At 38.3% G+C, this 24,123-nt stretch overlaps 1 protein-coding gene across 13 annotated transcripts in view; it reads right to left on the reverse strand.

Annotated features, from left to right (window-relative positions):
• The window catches only part of DENND1A (DENN domain containing 1A), a 215,024-nt gene that overhangs the window by 69,444 nt on the left and 121,457 nt on the right, over positions 1–24,123 (reverse strand). For all 13 annotated transcript variants that reach the window (XR_012625890.1, XR_012625891.1, XM_074846656.1 and 10 more), the window contains 2 exons: positions 18,222–18,323; positions 10,853–10,978 (listed from right to left, as the gene is read on the reverse strand). Coding sequence is in view for 11 of the 13 variants with exons in the window: in XM_074846656.1 (XP_074702757.1) it covers positions 10,853–10,978; positions 18,222–18,323 (228 nt within the window). In the remaining 2 variants the exon portion in view is untranslated. The remainder of the gene's footprint in view (positions 1–10,852; positions 10,979–18,221; positions 18,324–24,123) is intronic.

Genomic DNA, 24,123 nt, shown 5'->3' on the forward strand with positions numbered 1-24,123 from the left:
TGAAGTCTACTTTCCAAATCCAAATACCAAATACTTTCAAGCAAAGTATTACTTTCTGTTCAGTTGTACAGCTGCTCATCCTAGTGAGAATGTAAATCTCACTCTTTCCCTACCTGCCTGAACAGTCTTTTGGGGTCAGGTTTTTTGGGTTTTTTTCCCCCAATACCAAATGCGACTTATTCACAGCTCATTTAAAAAACACACAGTCACTGAGTGCCTTACACAGAAGCTGAATTCAATGGTCATGTTATTTTATGCTTGGTGTTTGTTTACTTGCTTCATTGTTCTACTCTAAGTCCCCTGCGCTTTATTAGTTCAGGAAATATCTTCAACTTTTCCTGCATGGCGGCATTTGCACACTGCTTCATTGCTTGCTGAGACTGGGCACTCTCAATTATAAATAAAGTATCAGGAGAGAACACAACAAAAAACACAGGCAAAAGTCAAGTCTAAAGCACAAACAAAGGCTTGAAACAAATTGAGAAGAAACAAAAACAAGTGTATAAAATAGCACAAAAAACAGAGAATCAGGTGTGAAAGGCACAGACGAATAATTTATCAGTTGAATGTACAAATCCTTCCACAGTAAAGCTGAAGTATCACGGAGCTGCTCCTCGCTGTACAACCTTCCCTGGTAATAGGAAGATTTAGAGGCTTTTGAACAAAGCTACTTTTATTTCTGCAGCACCAACACAGAAGACACAGAGTGACCCTATCCGGTCTGATGGCTGAACGTACAATTTCTACAGGGGCTGCAAAGTTACTTACACAATGAAACACAAGATACTTGTCTTCAGCTTGCTCACAGGTTCCAACTAAGATACCATAAAAACTTAAAATGTCAGCATGAAACAGGTAAACATTAATAATCTCAAAAGCAGTCCTGTGAACATCAGCATTCTGGAGACCACATTCAAAGGAACTCAACGTCTCCCCTATTATTGCTGTTAGTGCACAAGATGCAGAGCACCCCATCCCTTACTCTGGGCAGTGTTTCCAGACTCAAGTACAAAACTTTTCCCATGATGGTTTGTTTTTGGTTTTGGATTTGTTTTGGCTTTTTTTTAGGAGGCAGTGTTGTTTCCTTGTTTTTCGGTTTTGTTGTCGGATTTTTTACTTTAACACATACAATGGACAGGAAAGTTTGACTGCATCTTTTATGGCAGAAATGCCACATTCAGCAGATGGTCACACTAACTTTCTCAAGTATTATTTTTTATTACCCTTCCTTCAGAATCTTAGCTTTTTCCCCACTAGCATAGCATACAGAATTATACGACACAGTTTCTTATAACAGTTTGGAAATTACAAAACAATTCTATTTACTACATAACAGGCTGCTGTAAAAGATTAAAGAGAATGTCTTTTCAGTTTCATTAACGTACATCTCAACAGACTCAGATGTAGAATATTAAATGTATTTTAAAAAAAGAACCATTTTTAGGTTTAAAACAACAAAAGCTGAAACTTGTCTATAGCAACTGTAATGCTCAGAGACAAAACACAGCAACAGGATTGAACTGAAAACAAAAACCACAAAGAAAAACAAACAAAACTGTCTTTCCCTAATAAATCTTTTTCAGTCAGTGATTTTGAATTCCAAGTAGCATGTCTTCTAGAACACTTTCCAGAAACGGTAAAACATAACAATAGCTGCAGGTAGCTTCTAAGTGAGATTGTCAAAAACTAGGGTCTTCAAAATGCCACAAAACACAAAATCTTCATACTCAGAAAAAAAAGTCTTAAGAGTCAGTTCTAGAATATACAGAAATTCAATTTATCTGCATTTTTATCACACAAACATCAGATTTTACACACTGTCAATGCCACAGCCATTGTCTACTCCTGTCAGTAAAGTCATCAGGATAAGATTTAGAAATCACCATCTTTTAGGCACCACTAGACTGCCTATACAAGCATATATTTGAGTTAACACCACTTGAACAGGAAAAAAGTAAAGATGGGTGAGAGAAAATTCCTATTAAATATACATCAGCACTAACTTCAAAATGGAGCACAAAAAAACTGCAGGCAAACCAAAAAGTTTTATTTTATATGCTTCTGCTCACTATTTCCCCTACAGTTTGGTTTTTGGTTTTTTGTTGTGTTTTTTTGGTTTTTTTGTTTTTTTTTTTTTTTTTTTTAAGAAGTTTGTACACATGTAATAGAAGTATTAGTGATCTTCCTTCTTCATTTTTTTCTTCATATGGACAAACACTCCTAAACCCCTGACCTACTGAAACAACTCCGGTGAAAGGGAAGGATCTACTCTGTATACAATGTATACCTACACAATATACATGCAGGGAAAAAAAAAAAGCTATGCAAAAGATGACTACGGAGAGGAAGTAACTGGGATGTGGCAATTACTGGAAGTTGGAAACAACTATTTACTCTTCCACTGAGTAACTTAAAAAAATAATTCACCATGGCAACAATCATACTTCATAGTAGATAAAGCACTGAATACTAGAAAGCCTTTCCAAAATGAATTATGCACCAGTATGTAACATGCACTTTTTTATGTTACTGCACACATATCCCAACAAAATTTCCTTTTGGACTCATCTGGCATTCGCTTTTTTTACTCTGCACCACACATCATCTACTTTTCTGTCTTCTGTCCCACTCAGTTCTCGTGGATCTGGAATTGCTGAAGGAATTTATAGTGTTAGTCTGGTCAAGAGATTGATATAAAATAATTAATGCAGCGTCCTTATGTCATGCCATCACACTACTGCTTTAATGTCTTCCTGGGAAATGTATCAATTTGTGTTACTGGTATCATGGTATTACTTATGAATACATAAAGCAAAAATCCTTAGTGGTGTAAAAACCTAAGATGGATACGTAAACTGTTCTCTTAAAACACTCTGAAACTTCCAGTGTTGTAGGAGACCTAAATATCTATGGGATTAATCTTAACTTTACCTTCCTTGGCTGTGAATTTAAACAGAGGTAAAGAGCAACAGCTTTCTCATAAAGTGCACACAGTTCTTGGCCAGCAAATACACGATGCCAGAGCAACATCCATACTTCAGCTCATTACAGTTAGCTACAGTACCCCAGATACTGAGAACCCATTCAGAGCTCACACGAGGAACAACTCTACCAACACTGAGGAGATGTTAAACATCATATCCTGGGATAGTAGGAAATTGTAACTGTGCAAGTGGATTTGTGAAAAATATTTACTTTTGTAGAAGTAAGAGAGCAATTCAGCGGCTGCACCAGTGTATTGATACCAAGAATAGTAACTGCTGTTAAGGCAGATTCTCTAGTAAGAGGTTACAACAAATACAGGAAATTAGAACATTAATTTTTAATGGATGCTTGTCGAGATGTGTCGTGTCCAGAACGCAGGTGAGGAGCATGCCTTTTAACTGCTAATTTGCTCCTCATTTCCTGAAAAATTTTTAGGAACTTCTATGTCCCAATTGAACGTGATCCCATGTTAAACTTCAGAATAAATTTACCTAGAAACATTAAAGTTTCTAGAGTTCAGTTGTGCAGTACCTCAGCAGCAGAGCATGACCAGGTGTATGGGAAGATCCATACCATGACATTGATAATACAGCGGCCCAGAATCTGAGGAAGGAATTCATAACAGGGATGGAATCAGAACTAATACCTACTAACAATATATATGGCAGCAACACATCTTAAGCATACTGAATTGCAAGATCTTTACATCAGTACAATGTGGGAAGAAAGCCCTGGAGAGCGTCCTCGCGCGTCCTCCTCCCAGAGCGAGGGCCGCAGCGGGTCCGGCAGGCTGCATCCCCGCAGGCTCGGGAGGCCTCGGCGGCTGCCGAACCCCAGAGCAGAGCGCAGCGGTCAGCACCAGCGTCCCCGGAAGGTATGGACGGACACACAGCAGCACAGACACGCAGCTGCAGCAGGGGTAAGCAAATGAGTGCTGTCTTTAGTAGAATAGATAATAGAAACTGTCAGTAGAGAACAAGGGGACAAAACAGTTCTTGAGAAATGTCCTTACACTCCTGCACGAAGGCAGGAAAGTTTTTCACTTTTTTCAAGAAAAAAGCTGAAAACACAATAAAGGAGACACCTTTTTTTAATTATACACCCCTTATGAAAGTATAATGTCCTACACTTTCCCCAGATGCCCCTATACAGTTCCAGAACTATGACAAAACCACAGACTGAAAAGGCTTATTACATTATTTCCTTAAGTTGAATTGAATGTTATGTTGAAAAAGAGAAGTTAACTTTTTATTTCTTCCTACTCATAATGGCTTTTTCCCCCACTGTTGCTCAAATTGCATCATATTAAGAGAAAATTTGTATCAAAGTTACAATTATAAAAAAATGGTAGTACGTTGTCTTCTGTAATTAGAATCCAAATATAAATTATCAGGTTTTGACAGAACAACAGAACTAAGGCAGCAATGTGCACATAAAAACCTATATACATACATCCAGTGTCGTTCAACTAAAGTAGTTTGAAAACTGGAATATATAACACGTGAGTTTCCATAAGTACCTTCATATTAAGATTAGAAAGCGTTTTGTAACATATTAAACGCATTGTTGTCTACTTCATAAATTAGCAAGGAACTACACTAATGAAAGCGCATAAAAAGTGTGGAAGTAGAAAAGTACATTCACTCTGCCTCCGAGATTTTCTGTTTACCCTTAAGTGGATGCATCTGAAGAATATTTATGTTAAATTTAAACCAAATCAACTCAGAACAGATAAAGTTAATCAGAAATCATCCACTTATATAACTAATGGCTGCTCAGGTTAATAAACCTGAATAAATTGAATAACTAACCACGAAGACATAAAAGAAATCAACTGACGTGTCATTGAAGAGATTCATTTATTATCACTAATTCCCAACGCATTCAAGTTAGTACTGATAACTATGATCCTACTTCAATCTGAAAGATGTAGGTTATGTAGAAATTTTTGTGGTATGATAATGGTACATAATACAACAGTTTACTAGAAGTACCATCCATTATCAGGATCAGTGCAGTACCAGTGGCTACTTAAAATGGTTGTGTTTCATTATGAGCATCTTAAAGCTTCAGTAAGCTCCTAACTACTATTCCATATGTTTTAAATGTAATTGAAAAACTGCGGATGTTTTAAACTACAACATATTTCCTCAGTTTGAGATGGAGGTAGACAGTTTTATTCTTGTGGGAAACATCTCAAAACAGAACAACACTATTTTCAAGGAATCTGCAAACAGTGAAAGTTACTGGCCATGCCTTTCCAGGACTGAAAGCAAACTTTCAATTAAAAAAAATTAAAATCCGTCAGTAAAGTATTAATCAATAATAAGATGCTAAAACTATTTTTCTGTATTTTTTTCGTTTTGACATTGATTTCAAAATGTCCTTGCAAACAATTTAATTGAACTTTTAATACCATCGCAGCTCCCTTCACCCTCTCCCCCCCTCACTATTTTGAGACTTTGTTTAGAAACAGTGCAAAATTTGATACTTAACAGGTACCCAGCGACGCCCCCTTAGCACTGGACAGAGATCACAGCACTGTTACTACTTCACTGCAATTCATTCACAGAGAGAAGGGCCTCAAGGAGAGCTAAGCAATGAAAGATTTTGCTGGGCAGACCTCAAGAAGGTAGTATGAGCTGAATAATTAGGAATATAGTTCTTGCTACAAGCAATGCAACTATATTAATTGTTTCACCTCCTCAGGTGCCACAAATCAAGACGTTGTTGCCACAGACTGGCATATACTGGAAATACTCACAGGTGTTGCAACTGTATAAATTCAGTACAAATACAAAAATTATGAATATCTAGCATATTCACAATCCACCAAAATCAGGTTTACATGGATTTTATATATGACAGAAAGGTCTGGATTTAGGTAATATGACAATACACAAAATAAACACAGAATGTAGAGTTCATCACCCTAATAACTAGATTAATAAATTTGTAATAACTAAATCAGCCTTTTAAAAACAAATTATGAGACATCTTGATTTGAATCCAAACAAACACCAGAATTCTGCGTCTCTTCAGCGGTGTATCAGAAATAAGACAGGCTACTTGAGCTCACGTTGCACTGCATGCACCTCTCACCTCAGTGTAACATGTATGCTCTGTCGCGAAAGAGGTGCCAAATTTTACAGCACTGCATAGAGGAAGTTATCAATGCAAACCAGCAAAGTTAAAGAGAAAACTACCTGTGGGAGCACTGAGATACTGGCCTCTATTTGGGTTATGAATGTTAAAATTACCACCCCTTAATTATCCACACAAAAAGTAGCAGCACTGCAAAAGAAAAATAAGCACAGAATTTTTCACTTTACAGTGTATTTATAGCAATAAAATACAGACAAAAGGAACCAAGATGTGGGAATGGAAATACCTGTTCAGAAAACACAGATTTTAAAGCAAAGTGCAAGTAAACAAGCTTTTCAAATCTGTCACGCTAGCAAACGTTGCATTAAACTACACAATCCCCTTCGCAGAGCTCAGTGGAGTGGCCCCGCACGCAGAGGTCGGGCAGAGAGCTCTCAGCCGAGAAGGCGTCCAGCTTGGAGCCTGCCCCTCAACTGCCGCAGCCCCCCGAGGGCTCAGGCTAGCTGCGCCGCACCACCGCCAGCCTCAGCCCCCCGGCCCGGATGGTGGCCCACCTGCGCTGCTCGGGGCCAGCCCACAGCGGGGGCCTGTCGCCACTGGGGAGGGGGGGGGCTCTCTGTGTGTGGGGGGGTGTCTGTCGCGGGGGAGGGGGGTGGGCTGTGGGGCCCGACCACCGCCCTGGTCTGGCGCCACTAGGTGTCAGGCGAAGAAAGGGCACGGCCGCCGCAGCCGCCTTCCCCCGGTTACCAACCCGCCACTAGTAAGTACTACAAACCACCTTCACACATCTAGGAATTACACAGCTATTTCTGTGGAAGATGACCTACTTCGGTGAATTAAATGTTTAGAAGATAAAAACGTTCCCTCCGCACACAGCAAAAAATGAGGAATTAAAAAAAATAAAGAAGTCATTCAAGTGAACAAAACGCTCACAGTGGTGTCACTGTTAGAAACTTAAGTAATATTCATAAAGATAACAATTTACCTCAAAACAGCCAAGTAAACACACTGCTTCTAATGTCATGTACTGTACAGGGTACAAACAGAGGTTTGTGGAGGCTGGAAGTACCTCACGTGTAACAGAGATTCTTCCGTACTTAACATCTGGCTTAACGCAACTACACGTACACACAGTAGGAAACACAAGCGAATCAGTTCTTCTGTTACAACAACCTGATGATTAGGCTTACAGACTGTAGTACCTGGGTATGTTTTTTCATGTAAAAGTTCTACTCACTGAAGGCCTCAAAGTTTACAGCAACAGTAACTCACTGATGGTCGGTGTACTGCTCCGTATGCCCGTTACATAACCTTGTGTCTTTGGAGTAAAAGCTTCGGAACAGAATAAGAGCTCTTACTATGCTTAAGTGTAATGTGAATTTAAAATCTGCTCTATGACACACTCTGGGCCTACACAGAGTACTGAAAAACAGCTTCACCCCATTCATCCCAAAAACTCAGCTCATACCAGATGAGATTGTCTATGAAATTAAATTGTCTTATGAGACAAAAACTATGAGAGGAGGAAAAGCTGCTGCTTCTTTGAATTTACATCCTAATTATCAATGACTTTAAATGATCAGTCAGATTTCTTGAGTTATGGGACAGCAAATGCAAAGAACCACATCACGTTTGGTATTTCTTATGTTCCATATTTATGACGTGTGAAGGTGGTAAGAGAAAAAAAACCACACGGAGGTATTTGAAAATATATTATTTTCCTAGAAGCTATTTCTTCCATTTGCTTTTCTATTTGTCTCAGACACATAGAAATTATTTTATTTCCAACTGTTGCACCAGCAACAGTTTCAAAATATTTTTTTTCCAAACAGATGTTAAAATTTTAAAGCAAATTATGACAATCGCTGTGGTCTTTCTTTGTGGATTCTGATACATCAATGGAGAGCCATCCAAGAGTTGCTGCATACACTTTAAGATTCTTCCACTATTCAACAGCAAACTCCCATCATTCCGTATTTATACGACAAGATGTGCATCATGACCACTTTGAACTTGAACCCCTGTTACTATATAATCCACAAACTCAGCAAACGGAGCTAATCAGCTGACAGGAAATAACAAAGAACACAACTGCTGCGTAGAAGATGGAATTACGAGAGAGTACTGAAGACTATTTCAAGTGCAGCATTTGAAGTGCAGCACAACAGAGAAACACAGGGCTTTAAACTGCAAGATGCGTTACTAATTGTCAGTTATGACACTTTGTTATTACGTTACTATCCCATCTTCTTTTGTGAATTTAGCAAGTACATTTCCTAATTATTTTACTCTTTACACACTATTGTTTGGAGTTTTGTTGCATCTTCCTAAGATCAGGTTTTCCAAGGGTTTTGAACTAATTTTTAAGTGCAATGTTCCTAACGCGAGTCTCTCAGTAATTGCACTTACTGTTGGCATATTCTAAAATGGAAGTGAAGTATAAAGTGGTTGTATGACCTGTCCAATACCTCACTGGATGTCTGTGGCAAAACTGGAACCAGAATGCAGGTCATTTGACTCTGACGTGTTCAACACATGAAACACTTGCAAATTTTTTTTATCTAAATCTTATTACTGAAGTGTATAATCAGAAATTCAATTTTCAATTTATAAAAGGACTTGGGAAAGAAAGTCCTGAAAATTTCCTGATTATTAAAACTGGATTTTATGGCATATTTGTGCAATTACGTTCACAGGTTTTCTTTGATGAAATAATAAGCAGACCAAACACTTTCTTCTACTTCCTCAGGTTAGCTGTCCCTCAAAGTTGCACTTTCTAGGGGTGTGCCATTGTCAACTGATTTGGAAGGTTCATCTTCAACTTTCAGCCTTCAAAATACCAGATGGTATTTCCAGAAAAGCAATTTAAATTTTTATTTTTCTTCACAAATCCCTTAACTAGTTAATCTCACACACACGTCCAGGCAAAGCATACACCAATATTCCCAGAGTTGCCTGGCAACTACTGGGAGGAGCATCGGAGAACAAGGAAGCCTGCATGGATGAAGGGAAGTCAGCGCCTCCCCGACATGGATAAAGGAGGCTTACAGCCAGAGTGCCTTGCTGGTTTCATTTTTGTTATTTATATGGACAACATTTTAAATACCTCCCATTATTTCACCTTGGATGATTTAGAAGCCCAATACTTACACCCAGACATACACATACAAGTCAGTGCAATTTAGTTTTTCCACACACAAGACACATGGATTCCCCCAGTAAGATGTGGAGGGACTCAAGCTGACTTCAAAAGTCATTTCTGAAATCTGAATATGAATTGTTGGAATGATGCTTATTTGATGGTGATAACTGGACTGTTTAAAATTCAGACTGAGCTATTTTTTTCCCTCTGGCTTTAAAAATAACAAGACAAATTATAAGACTGAAGAGACTTTAGTTACTGAAACATCCTCAACCAACACTATGTCTGTAGTCTAACTTCTGGTCTTTAACATCATGATTAAAATTAAGTTATTACTTTCTGCATGTCGGATCTCTTCATTAATCTTCATAGAGCAGAATGCAAAATACAACACCTTTTCTCAACTAGTAAAGCCTTCATTCTCACTCCACTCATTTAGCCTCCCTACTTACACTCAGAACTCATCTTAGCATCTCCCAGTGGTATTCAAGCTCTCCGTTGCTACGACCAATTTTCCGTTCTCCCTCCACATGCTTGCAGATGAGGGAAGAGGGTATTAAGTATGTTTTGTCCTCCACAGAGATCATCTTGTTAAGCAGCCACAGATCTAAACAACAGTAGTTCCAATGAGCCCACGAACACCCCACTCAGATTATCACTGCATTTGACTTGCCCATGTGTTAGTTTCCCCTGCTTCAGAAACAGGGAACAGAATACTTGGGAAATATTCTATGGATCACTCTGCAGTTAGCACTTTTCACCCCCCATATTTCTGGGACATATCTCATGAATGATGAATGTTCCTCATACTATTTACCCTGTCTCTGTCAGCAAAATGTACACACTTTAAAAGGAACCCCCAAGTACACAGTAGCAAAACCAGAGTGTCACAAACCATGTGGAAATACATTAATTTGTCTGAACTGATTTGTGTTGAAGTCCATGAAGCTACCTGCAGTAAGCCAGGAAACATGCCTCACTAGAAGCAATAAAACCCAAGATCAAGTACAGAAGAATCCTTCCCCCACTCAGATGGCACTTAATCATTGCTAAATAGAGATTAGCTGTGAACCAGAAGCAAGAGACTGAATTTCCCTAACAGAACACTTATCGTCAATAGTTACAACTCCAGACAATCTTCACATTTCTGTAAAAGCACAATTTCTTCAATGAATTATGATCTTAAACTCCATGATTCCATAAATTTGCATGTTTCACAGTTAAGCATATATTGTGTAAAAAGTGTATCATTTACTACCTTTAAAAACAATACAACGAAGACCCAGGTTTTGTAGTGAGAGAAAATGGTCAACTCTGCACTAGCCTCCTATGATCATCAATTTACACTTTTTAACTCATCTTTCTTCTAACTTAACTGTCTTCAAAAACAAGCAACACCCATACCTTTCCACAAGAAGTTTTCTCCCTGTGTGACTGATCATGCTTGTTGCACTTCTTTCTTTTTTGGAGACTGGAACACTGTTTTCAGTACTAGTCAGCCAAAGAGCCACAACGCTGACCTTCGCAGAAGTACATTATACCACACTTCTAATTCCTGTTAGCTTTCTTCTCCGCTACAGCTGCAGATTTACATCTTATGCCTACTAATTTCCTACTTACAGGTTCAATTTTCAGGGCATTTCTGTAGCTCCCAAAGAAAGATGCTTGTGCTTTTAGAAACGCTCTTGCAACACCATCTCCAGTGGTGGTAGAAACTTTCTTCAACCTGCTCTTCAGTGTAGAAACCTGAAATCACACAACAGGTCTAGATCACTCTCATATCACAAACGAAGCTTAACACATTGGGGCACAGCTAAATGAAAAATGTGCTAACCACAGCAGCAGTTATGACAAAAAGTGACACTGTGAATTCAGAGTTGAAGTCTTCAGTTCTAAAAGCATTACTTTTCAAGCTGTTTTGCTTCTCCAAGATATGATTGGATTCTGTTCAGAAACCAATAGGAAAATAAAAGCTTCATTTCAACCTTCCCTCCTACTTAAAATCCGCCTTTTACATGCTGTTGAGTACGCTTTTAAAGGTAGTCCATGAAGTTCTGTGTCATTCTTGATTAGAATCCATGAAAGAATTTCAGCTAAATTAATTCAAACATCAGATTAACAGAGAAACTGTTCTGCATAATCAGGCCATCCATCACCACCAAGGCTAAGAACAAATTCTGTAGGCCTGAAAAATTTGTTTGCCACAAGTTTTTTTTCTTTTAAGGTTATATTCCCTTGTATTTCAGAGACTTAATGGAAAATAACAAAATGAGAGTTTTATTTATGCATATGGTGGGTTCCCTTGGCGGGCTCCCAGACACCCACCCAGCCGCTCTCTCACTCCCCCTCCTCAGCAGGACTCGGGGAGAAAACACGAAGAAAAAGCTCGTGGGCCGAGATAAAGACTTACCAATTAGCATCCCGGGCAAAACACACTCAACTTAGGGAAATGAATTTAATTTATTGCCAACTAAGATAGAGCTGGATGGTGAGAAACAAAGAAACGAACCCACCTTCCTCCCCCCGACCTCTTTCCCGCCTCCCCGGCCTCCTCCCGCGCGGCGCGGGGCCATGGCCGCGGGGGCGCGCTCAGCCCGGAGGGTCCCTCTCTGCCGCTCCTTCCTCCTCACGTTTTCACTCCCTCCTGGCTCTGCCGTGGGGCGTTTCGCCCTCCCTCCCACACACCGTCCGAGCGGCAGGGCCGGCCCTGCTGATGGGCTCAGCTGTGCCCAGGGCCGCTGCGGAGCCGGTGGGGCCTGCCCCGGCCTCCCCTCCCCGAGGCCCTGCAGCCTCCCTGCCAAGGCCTCGCCGTGGACACCCACTGCAATCCAGAAAACAAAACCGGCAGGTTTTTTTTAAAAAAGTCTCGAATTAACGACGACATTCCGTCTACTGAAGTTTTTTTCCTTCCTGTTTCTCAAGAGATCTAAACCACCTGTGCGCAGGATGGCTCTTCTCTTAACCCTCATTGCCCTTTCCCTTCCACTGTGGAGGTGTTTAATTACCTCAGGATTCACAGAGCTGCACTTTAGGCGAACGCAGCCCTAATGGTCTCATTACCATTTACACGGGGACACTTACAGATCACAACTTAGCAAATATCAACTAAACACATTTCTATGCTGAGTTAAAACTACCATGATGCAGGTTACCTGAATATTCTTTGTTTTCTGTGTACACCGAGGGGTAAAGTTTTAGAGAATTACCCAATACTGTTCTCTGTGCTTCAGAATTTCTCATACATACAAGAAGGTTGTGACTTGGTTTGATGTCTCTTTTCTAGTGCTTAGAGCTCAGTAACTACTGAAGTAAGGTTGTGTGTCTACACATTATTGTTAGTGACAGCGTTTTTCTTTCCCAAACACAAGCTGGGAAAGGACATAAAAAAACCTTTCAAAGATTAACATCAAGCTTGTTGTGCCTGTGCTGCAACAGTTATAGGTTATGTTAAATCATTAACAAATAGTTATGTCAGTAGCAATTTTTTGGTGCTGCAGACAGAACGAGGACAGGCTAAGTTTCTGAGACAGATCTCACACAACACATAGGAATACAAAACCAACAGTCTGGGCACTGATTCTTGAAAGAAATTCAACTAGTGGTTTCAGAGGATGCGGTCATGTCACGTGCAAAACCCAAGTTTGATGAGATACCTTATGCAGAGGACAGGAAGGAGCCACAATTTCAGAAGGAAAGCACAAAGCCAAGAAATCCCTAGTCATGTTGATTTGCTGAAGAACATGAATGACTCCATAAATATTCATATTATTAATTTAACAGAAACAATTCTATCAATAACTAGCAAATCTTCCTTCTTCAAATTCTATTCTGAAAAACTCCATTGGGGTAGCTCTGTATACTACACACCATGCAAGAAACGTTGTACGAATGTTATTTACAGAGTAAGCAGGTTCTGTTGCAGTGAACATAACTGTTTTCTGAGAGTATGAATAATACCTTATAAAATATAAGCTGATGGTTCAATTGGTCAAATTAACTTTCAAGACCTTCCCCCCATCCTCCAGCTCAGAACAAAAGCTTATTCTGGCCTCATCCATATCTCCAAAATCCTACCCAGATGAGTTGATTTTTTTTCTGCCTCAGGGTTTTGCTACCAGCCTGCCTTAGTAGCAAATGGCAGGCTGATTTTACTGCACAACTGCTCTCGAATGCTTCAGTTTTATCCTTCCTGTAAGCACATCCATCACTTCTTCCTTCAGTAGTCTTAGATTTGGGGAGGGCAGGAAAGCGACTCCTCATCTTGCTCTAGAGGTGTTAAATATATAATCCATACTGTGCACTACTTTTTCATCTTTTAAAACCAGATGTTATATTTGCACTTGTGTTTACCAAAACAAAGACACTTCCTTTTAAATTTTCTGCAGATTCTGTTGTAGAAGGAATTTCATTAGTTATTTAATGTAACAGAACTAATCAAGAGCATGTCCAGCACTGTTTATAAATCTGAATGCTATGGCTTATGCCAATAATCCATGCATTAATAAGCCTAAAAGCACATATATATGCTATAATATCACATAATACGTGATAACAGATTTAGTCCATCCTGCCCATATAAAAAGCTCACTCCTATTCACTCAGATAACGTCTCTCAAGGAGCTCTGTTATCCTCAAAATGTAAAAGCTTCATCAGATTTTCAAACCCAGACAGCACACTTCTCCATGTTTGAAGGGGTCTGATGTTGTAGGGATGAAACATGCATTTATTTCCTATATTAACTTATGTAAATCACATGAAGGTAGTTCTTAAGAGTACAATGAAATGTCCATCGCTCTGAGTAACTTCCAAATCCATCTCGAATATTTTTATTAGTCGTTTTCTTTAAACATTCATGTGAAGATAAAGAACTTGCCACCTATATAGAAGGAAAAGGCTCTACGTTTTGTTTTACAACAAATTAAAAGTTCAGTGGCAAGTCACAGCCCTTCTGTGTTTCAGCTTCCCAATTTGGTGTAGAAGCAGAATATTGGCAGGTATTTTGCTAATTCCTTAAGCTTTCAGATCTTTTGCTCTCTTCTAAGACTAAATCAAACATTTTAGGATATCTATTTTATGTATGTACACTTTTACTCTTTCAATCCAGACTATTGCAATAGGGATGTCATAGTTTTTAAAAAAAGAACATGTTAACAACAACATATTTAAAGCAACTAACAAGTAAGAAAAAATTATTCATGTTTACTCTGGAATAAATAAAACAAAGTAGATTATACAAGCAGAATTATGATTGTTTCCTGCCTAAAGAGGCAGTAATACTTAAAAAAAACCCAACAAACCAAAAAAACAACTGTGACCACTCGATATGAAGATTATTGCTAGCCAAACAGACACATACACATGCAGTCTACCCTGAGAGTGTTTTTAGAGAAGATTTTTATACTTCTGGCAGTTCAGGTTTAAAGGTCAGATTTAAACTATCACCATGTTTCAAAATGCAATCTGTGCAATGCAGCATAATGAAATGGTTCAGTAAAGGTGCTAGTGGAAATTCTTTTAATTAGGTCCAAGGCTTTTCAGTTGTCAACATGAATAAAGCAAGAAACATTCTATTGCAAACACAGTGTAAGAAATAAAAATGGATTCACCTTTAAGAAAATGGTTCTGCTACAGAGTTGTAGTTTAGTATTTCTTGCTGTCCTGAAAGCAGTTAATTTCCCACTAAGTGAAAAACAGTAACGTAGGCTTCCTACTTGTGGTAACTTGTTAATGAATGGACAACAGTAGCATACACAGCTAAATTACTGACAGCCGAAGATATTCATAGGCTAGTGCATATTTACAATACTCACAGCCATCAGATATGCAAGATCTCTTTGGCGCAGTACATTGCATTGCATCAGGGCTTCATTTAATAAAAACTACAAGTTGACAGAGCGAGCTTATGCTTTATTCCTTGTAATATGAAGCTCTGACTACAACTAAGACTAGAAGATGACACTTATTTGGAAATACATGAAAAATCCATAAGGGTTGCATAAAAAAAAATTACTACCCCCTCTTTGCTATTCCTTGCAACACAGACGGTGGTGTAGGAGACTTGTCAGCAGCAGATGCACTTATTGTAATCACAGTCCTTAATAAATCTCTTTTTTTTAATATTGACTATTTTAAAAGGAAAGTTACTTCCCAGGGCGTTCTCATGCTGCCAGATTTTCAGCAACATATCAGAAGCAGAAGGTGAAGGAGGGACAATTTTTCACATTTCAAATAGTTAATCAGTAATGCAGTAGTACACACCTTGAGTTTCAGGGACCTGACCTGACCAGTTCAGGAAGTCTGAGCACTAGCAGGTACTGCTGAGGTAAACCCAGGCAAAGAAATTACTTAATCTGATTCTGCTGGGACTGTCTCAATGCTATCCAGCTCCTCTGACACAAACGTTAACTGGAAAAATATTTCCCTGTAGCCTATGTTTGTTTGGATCCTAGGAGTAAAAGACTGAAGAATAGTTCATTCTAGATTCTCAAGAATCAACAGTTTAGGTGTAGGGTGTAGCAACATCACTATCATGAAACTCAAGCACAACTCACTACCCAAAGCCCTCAAATAATCATAGGACCTCATTTACTTGATTAAAAAAGCTCTTCAAGGAGAAGGGGAAAACAGCTTTAAAACTTTTCCACCGGATTAATTACCTGATGGCAAATGCAACACAGAAGATGCTTTTTCTCACTGTTGAGCATAGATAGATTTAATTTAGCAAAGTAAATTTTGTGTCTATTGAGCAGCGTATGAATTGCTCACTGATCACATTAAGTAGCAAAACTGGCAGAATAGTTTGACACAACAGCCATTTGTGATCATGGAACTGTTGAAGACATTTTTAGGTTCTCAGATCATAAATGCATCTATTTAGACTGAGACCAGTGGGGAGACACACTCCCAGAATCTCCTCATGCTCCCAGGGAAGCAAAAGGAACAAAAAAAAAAAAAAAAAAAAAAAAAAAAAAGAAAAGGAAAAAAAAGTATAATGGATTGGCTTTAGAGTCTCCCTGCTGAGATGAACAACTTGATCCACTTACAGTTCCAAACACATGATGCATGAAAGAACTGACAGAAATTCAATTCTTGCAAAGAAGAGCAGCTGCTCTCTAGTGGTCAAAGCCAAATATTAAGCAGTCTGAAGGAAAGGAAAAGACCTAGAGGAAAATACTTCATTATCTAGGTAACTAAAATAATGAAACAAAGCTAAATAAGACATAAACACTGATCCCAAACGTTAATTACACAACGCAACACGATTCAAGTTAAGGCTTTGTTGCGACAAATATTAATCCCAGCTGTATTTATATAGCAGTTGTGAAAAAAAATACACCATGTACACTATTTGTGAGCCATGCCAGTTAATTGAATTTGCTGGCAGCACTTCCTCTGCTATGCTCCAAACATCCTCCAAGATAAAATGTAGCTTTTAAATAGACCTGTGGAAAACTGAATCAAGAAATTTGAACTAATAAAACACAACTCTCTACTGTTATAAAAGTGAACTAAAAGTAAATAATGAAAGGAAGGAAGTCTCTTAAAATTTATTACATTCCAAAGCTTGAAGTTCTGTGTTTATTGGTGAAGTCTCTTCTGATGTTCTACAGTGCGCCTACAACAGCTCCTTTAATGAAGTCTCATAAAATCTAATATAATACTTGATTGTTGACAAATCATATACATGTTTGAGGCCCCGTACTGGCTGTATCCAGACATTTCTTACATAATTCCATGACATTTACAAGTCTGTCATTCCCCGGGTTGTGGATAATGGCAGGAGCGATGACCAGCTGGCAGATTTGGATGCTGGGAGCGAAATCGAAATGAAAAACTATATAAAGCCAGAAAATTCATGGAAGTAACTTTTATAGACTAAATGCCTGACTAAAGCCAAAATGTTCACAATCAAGATGGACCTTTCATCCAGAGCTCACTGTTTTCGAAGAACGGATCACACTGCAGATCATAGAGAAATGACGGGATGTCACAGTAGGAGGCACTGGGTATTCACCATTACTTGAGTTTTTCCTCAAACAGACCAGCTCATATTGAGCTCCCTGCATATCAATTTTATTTCTCAACTACACATAAAAAGGTATAGATCTAACTGTCAGCACAATATTTTGAACTAGTAAAAGAAATCCAGATTTTCCCCTGCCGTTTTCTCCTAAACAGTCACCCTCTGACTTAAAAATAGCTTTTTACACTCTCACTCACTTTACTGCTCTTCCCTCTCAGCTTCTTTAGGAAGATTATTACAGCAGCAAGTAGCAAGCTGGGTGTATTTTTGTCCCATTGAAGGGAAAGATCAAGTATTTATACAACATTTCTACCAAGTTATTAAAAAATAAATAAATTAGCAATAAAAAGTTTGAATGAGAAAGAAAATTAAGTTCCGAATTACATGCACGCAGCAGTGCTAGAAGTGAATATGAAGTATTCCATTTGATATCAAAACTCAGGATATAAAATGCACAAAGTTCATTAAAGCTCATCTGGAAGAAGTCACAGAAAAAAAACCTACATAATTTCATTTGGAAATGAAAGTTTTCTAAAAATGACAGGTTTTTTCTTCCTAATGGAATGGGTAAAGATGGTTTAAAATAGTAGTACTTTTTCACACCATGAAGAAGTTTGAATTTTTGTTTCCTGTTCAGATGTACCATAACCAACGCATTTTTCATTTGTCTGTTTTACCCCTAAAAGACTTTTTAGATGATCTGAAACTTGATCACACCATTCCAGAACTGAAACTGGGTTGCTGCAGCATTTCTAGCTTATGGGAGCTTTGGCTAATTTCATTATATGTCTGCAAATGTTCAAACAAACATTCCTTAACACATCAAACAGGAAAGAATTGAGGTAAAGCAGTTACTTACAATAATGAGAGTAACACAATGAGACACTTCAGTTACAAACCAAACAGGTCAAAAGGATTTACACTCTTAAGTAATGGAATAGTTGGATAAATCATTTCATACATACCACATCATTAGGAAGGCTCTGAAGGTCATCAAAAGGGGTTTCCAGTGTGTTGGTGTCTACATTGAGAATCACTACATCTTCCAGGGCCATGTTTCTTACTTTCTAAGTACGAGCAAAGTCAAGAAAAGGGAAAGGAAAATATAAGTATGAAGAGTTACATTTTATGCGTAAAGGACACAACTGATGGCATAACATCACAGCATTACAAACCTTCAAGCATTTTAAAACCAACCAACATTCCCATGTTTCTGTCATCATTTGTTTTATTTAGTCATATTTTACAATGCTGAAAAATTAACCTTCAGTTTGCAGAGGGAAGTTCTTAACATTGTGCATACTGAAATTTTTGAAACAGAGTTACTGTTTGTGATTATTCAAGCAAAGATTTATTTCAAGCACCTCTACTAATGTTTGTCTTAACTCTGGTCTCCCGTTTGCACATTTAGCAGTTTCTAGCTAAGTCAAGACTTCCAAGTATATCTTTTTATATTTAGAAATTAATTTAAATAACAATAAATAGTGGCTTTTCTAGGAGTTAAAAGTTGCAACAAGTCAGGGATGGGAACTGGTTTCCAAATTCCAGGTTGAATTTTGGAACTCCAATACAGACAAGTTTACAACTGTATTTAAGTAAAACAGACAATACCTGAGGTTAATAAATAAATAATTTTTTTTAAAAAAGCTAAGAGAAAAATAACTCCACCATATCCTGGTCTCTTCAGCAAAGGTTCAGTGAGTCTAAACTTTTTATCCTGTTTCCATGAATTGAGAGAAAGAAATGTCTCTAGTTTGAGTGTTAACATCATCTGTAACAGCACATGGACATACAAAGGAAAAGCATAACCTGTTTCAAAAGAACAATCATTAGTACCTTTTACTTTAAGTGTCTCAAGGTATTGGTGATCTAAGCAAACTCAAACATTGTCAGACTTTATTTCCCTGCTTAAACAACAGTAAAGGAATCACTGATATGAAACAGAGCAGCATTTAAATATTTATTTTAAACTTTTTCGACTAACGGGAGAGAATTGAATCTTTTCTTTTTTCTTGACTGACTAATCATACATATTTAAGCCTTCTTCAAATAAAGTTTTAAAAATTCAAAATCAGAAAAAGTGGAACTATAGAATATGGAAATCAGGGGAATTTCCCACCGACACTGTAAACAAACATTTAGGTACCTACATACCTATATGTAAGACCAAATGCAAATTACTGTAGAGGAAAATGAACAAAACCATACTCAATTTTTAATTAAGGTTTTGTAGGGTGGGGGGAATTGTTTTCTTTAAAAGAAAGGAACTAAAGCTCTAAAACAATGGCAAAGTTGAGCCTTAGGCATCTAAATAATTACCTTCAGTTTTCAAGGCTCAGTCCTCTGTCTATAAAGAAAACTGCTGTGTACTTGCGGGGGGGGGGGGGGCAGGGGGAGGGTGTGGGGGGGGTGTGCGGAGGGAAGAAGGGAGCCAACAACTATAAAAACCACTTTGTAGACATTTAAGTTTAGGTCTTCCATGAGAAATTTCTTTAACTTAAATGGAAGAATATTACATTTAATGCTTTCCATATAAAAAGCACAAGTACTGCATGACAAGCCAGGTACTTTCCTCTGCATTTCAGGAACCAAAGGTCACTCTGTTGGCTGCATCTGATAAACTCTAAAGCAATCCAGGAGTCTTGCTCCTTCTAGGAGTCCGGAAGCACCAGACAAACTGATTTGCTCCTTCCTGTTTCAGAAAATTAAAAATCTCACTTATACTCAGAGGAGCCTAAAAGCTCCAACAAAAAGGTCTTGCAATGTACTTAACCAAAGCCAGAAGCTTGTCAAAATCGAGTGCTAGTAGGACAAGACAGAAGGAATTAAAACCTTCCCTTGATTCTTGCTGAAGAAGCAACAAACACGTGCTTGAAGTTGTCAGTGGGTGTTTTTGTGACTTTGGTGAATCTGCACCTTCCCTTCAGCAAAATGTTGGGGTTTGCTGTAACAAAGAACAGGCTTGTGACAAGCAGATATCTGCCAAGGAGTATAATTCAAAAGGATATTGCTCATGGTGCAAGGACTAGAAATGCTGATCAATGTAATCTCCTCCACACACGGCCCAGAAATGACTGTATCCAAAGGAACATTAAACTCTGCTGTGCTATACCTTTACAGCGTGAAGAGCACAACCTTACTTTAAAACTTCTCAATACTGTATTAAGACAGTGGATTTCCCTGGAGACAAACCCTCAAATTTAATAAAACGCTTGAGACTGACTTGATTTATAGCATCTGTCTTGCAATACATTTGAAAAACTATAATTTTTCAATGGTCCAATTGTGGCTCATCCTGGAGAAATGCAGACTGACCAGTTCATCTCAATCCTCACCTGTTTTTATCATCTTCCCTTTTTGATAAAGGTGTTGTCAGATATCGTTATAAGGACTTTTGTCAAATAATCACATGGTTCTTTTGCTAAATGTAGCGCCTACCAGCCCAACTGACCTGGAAATAAAAGTATTTATTCTCTTGTTGGATTTCTCACATTAAAGCCCACTGGACTCTATGAATCGCCACTACATGTAGATCATTTTCACAGGTACAGCTTGCATGTTGTTATAATTTTCTCAAAATACAAAGGGACAGCCACTAAGCCATATACAGTCACATTCCATATTTCACAACTTCCAGAATATCTAAACAAAATTTTACAAATTAAGTGGTACCTGTTAAACATAATGGACTATATTCAGTATGTTCATATTTTGCTGAAAAAAAATGTGGGGAAGCAAAGAACAAGAGGAAATATGAACATTACTGTTTCCTTATCTAATTTTACTACAGACTAGGGATTTGCCAAGTCAAAAGAAATGATTCAGTGAAAATGTGCATCACATATCACTACTGCAAACCTTTCTTAACCATCCTTACCAAATTACTTGTAGCCATAATTAATCATCTAAAAACCATCAAATCGAACTAACATCTACACCTGCCTTTTATTTTAAATGTCTCTTTTTAAAAGAGTGGAGAGGTATGGAAAGCTGGTTTAACAAGCACACTGAACCCATTGTTTATGGCCTCTATAAACATGGCTTAGTAAGAATTACTGACTTAATCAGAGAGAACTTATCTCCTGGTGAAAAGAGCACTTTAAATTTCAGAAATGGCACCTTTACTGTGAAAATCTCTTAACTTTTCAAACAAACTCCAGGGGGCCTTAAACACCAGGTCAGTAAATAAGCAGCAGTTAGTGCGTCTGTCCGGCTCACAAGCAGCCAAACACTTGAAGTAATTTAAATGTTTTATGTGAAAGTTTGCAAAAATACTGAGAAACTATATTCTAATCAAAGTAATAAGGGGCGCTCTGCTGCCTCACTCAGATCACATGCTAGAAGCATTATCATCAATAATACTAACACCAGTTTATACTAAATGTTATTTTATTATCACTGTCTACAGTTGACAGTTTTTTGCATTTCCTACCATAAAAATATCCTAAGTTAAACTTCTTTCAGATGAAAAGTTTTATAGTTCATTTAAAAATCAAAAAACACCACCACCACCCTCCCCCCTCCACCCCCAAAATACAGGTTTGCCTAACTTCATGGCTAAATTGGTGCCAAAACATAAACCCAGTTGATCATGAGGTTTCATAACCAAACACAAATGTGATCAACATATTAAAAAATGCTGTAACAGAAAAAAGAAAGTGTACCTTCCACCAATCCTTTTGGAAAGATAAAACTCTTAAATAAACTAACATTCTTAGTAGCTAGTTGGTACATTATATTTGAAATTATTATGAAAGTATGATTCACAACAAGTCTAAAATCCATTTGCTTAATGACTTGTCTCTACTTAGTTAATAGTTTCCATTTATTTTCTTAAGAAAAACACCACAACACTGCAGACAACAATGTGTCAATCTGGCTGCCAGAAGCAGGAAAGGCAACGGATATAAAATTTTATTATTTCATGCCCCAACAGCAGCCAGAAGGACTTAATGAAATCACCCTTAGATTTACAATCTGAAATAGCTATTCAACAGACAAATCTGGTTAGGCTGGATGTGCCCCCTGACCTCTCGGCCCTTTGATCTGGGCGCAGCAGGTGGGCTGCGGCCCCCTCCCGTGCATCTCCCACTCTTCCGCCCAGCTCCCAGCCTGCCCCCCAGTCCCTGATCCTGCCCCCCAGTCCCTGATCCTGCCCCCCAGTCCCTGATCCTGCCCCAGTGATGCGCAGGATCCTTATCACAAGCAGCTGCTGCCAACCCAGTGACAGACGTCACTAGTGCTGCTCTAGTGCTATTGTGCGGCAGAAGAAAAACCTTCCACGCTTACTGGTAAGTCTGCTTGGTACTGCAGTATTTGTCTGTCTTAAAACTTCCCTTCAAACTTCCCCCACACAGAATCTCTTGTTAAAACACAAGTTATTAGTTTCATTTTTCCAATAGTTGGTTAAAAGACAATTCTGTAAGTAATTTGTCATATTTTTAAATGCATTTTTACCAATACTCCTGAAACCATGTGCAGCCATATTTATAACACTTGTGACTAAATTACATTTAATTTTTTAAGACCTGGATTTAAGTGTGTGTATATATATATAAAAAAAATTATATATATATATATATATATATATATATATAACCTCTCCATCTAAACCCTGTAAAAAAAGGTACACTTCAGTTATAGCTAGAAAAGGCAGTGATTTACTAAGTATAGATGGATGGGAAAAGCTAAATATTACTCCTCACCCCAATCAAAAAATACAGTTAGTAGTTAACACTACCACTGGAAGATGCCAGTGGTCAATGAATTCTCAGGGTGTCTTCTGCAGCAGGGGGAAACCACGTGGCACTGCCAGGACTAAGCCCAAGGTGGCGTAATTTGGTTCTCAGAGTTCGTTAGCTCAGGCTCCGTGCACGCTAACTAGCATATTACCAGACTGGATTACAAACCCAGCACCCACACGTCTCCCTGAAAAAGATCAGGTAAATAGGCCAAAAAGTGCTTCCAGAATACGTGTGTGGGGTTCAGAGCACTGAACACAGCTTTCCATTCGTCTGTCTGCAGAAGAGAGCATCGACGTTACGCGAGATCAGCTGCTGTGTCCTACCATATTAAACACTGCATCAACTTTAGTGAATCTTTTCCTAACATGAACATATTTACTCATACCAGGTTAAAATAAACCAAAAATCAGCTCATATAGGTTTTATGAGATGCACAACTGTCCTTTATGCTTAGGAAAAATGTTGGAAAATCATTCTGACAAACGCAATGGGAAGTTTCACAACCAAATTCATTCTGGATAATCTTGCAAGAATTAAAATTCTGAAGTCCCAGAAAAAGTCCTTGAGTGACTGGAATATTAATAAAAAAAAAGTATAAGAAATACTTTTCTATCATTAACTTTAACTCTAAAGGTTGGGTTTGTGCCCTGAACAAAGCACGAGAAGGGTGGGCGTTATTGTTACTTGACTGACGGGAAGCCTGGCACAGAAGCGTATGCTGCCAGCCGCCCAGCATCTGACAGCTGAACAGAACTGTCCCCACCAGTTAATCGAAGCCACATGTGCCTGAATTCCAATAGGTAGTCTACTAGGTCAAGGGCATTTCTCTTCCATCAGCACCATCACAGTAATAACCTTTCCTACAGAAACAGTTGCTGAAACAATCGTTTACTATGACAAAATGTAAAAGGCTGCCAGTGAAGTTTGACACCACGTATAACACAAAGGTCAATTTAATGTAATCTGAACACTAAACCAGCATACAGCGTGCAGGTAGAAAATAAAACAAGATTATGAAAGGGATATGTTCATTTGAGAGAGTTTCATTTTCCTATCTCATTATTTATCAGTACTAAGTACTTATCTTCATCTAATATGAATTCAATTAGTTCCGTAAGCATGT

Source organism: Strix aluco, chromosome 20 (genome assembly GCF_031877795.1).
Source record: "Strix aluco isolate bStrAlu1 chromosome 20, bStrAlu1.hap1, whole genome shotgun sequence".
NCBI lineage: Eukaryota > Metazoa > Chordata > Aves > Strigiformes > Strigidae > Strix > Strix aluco.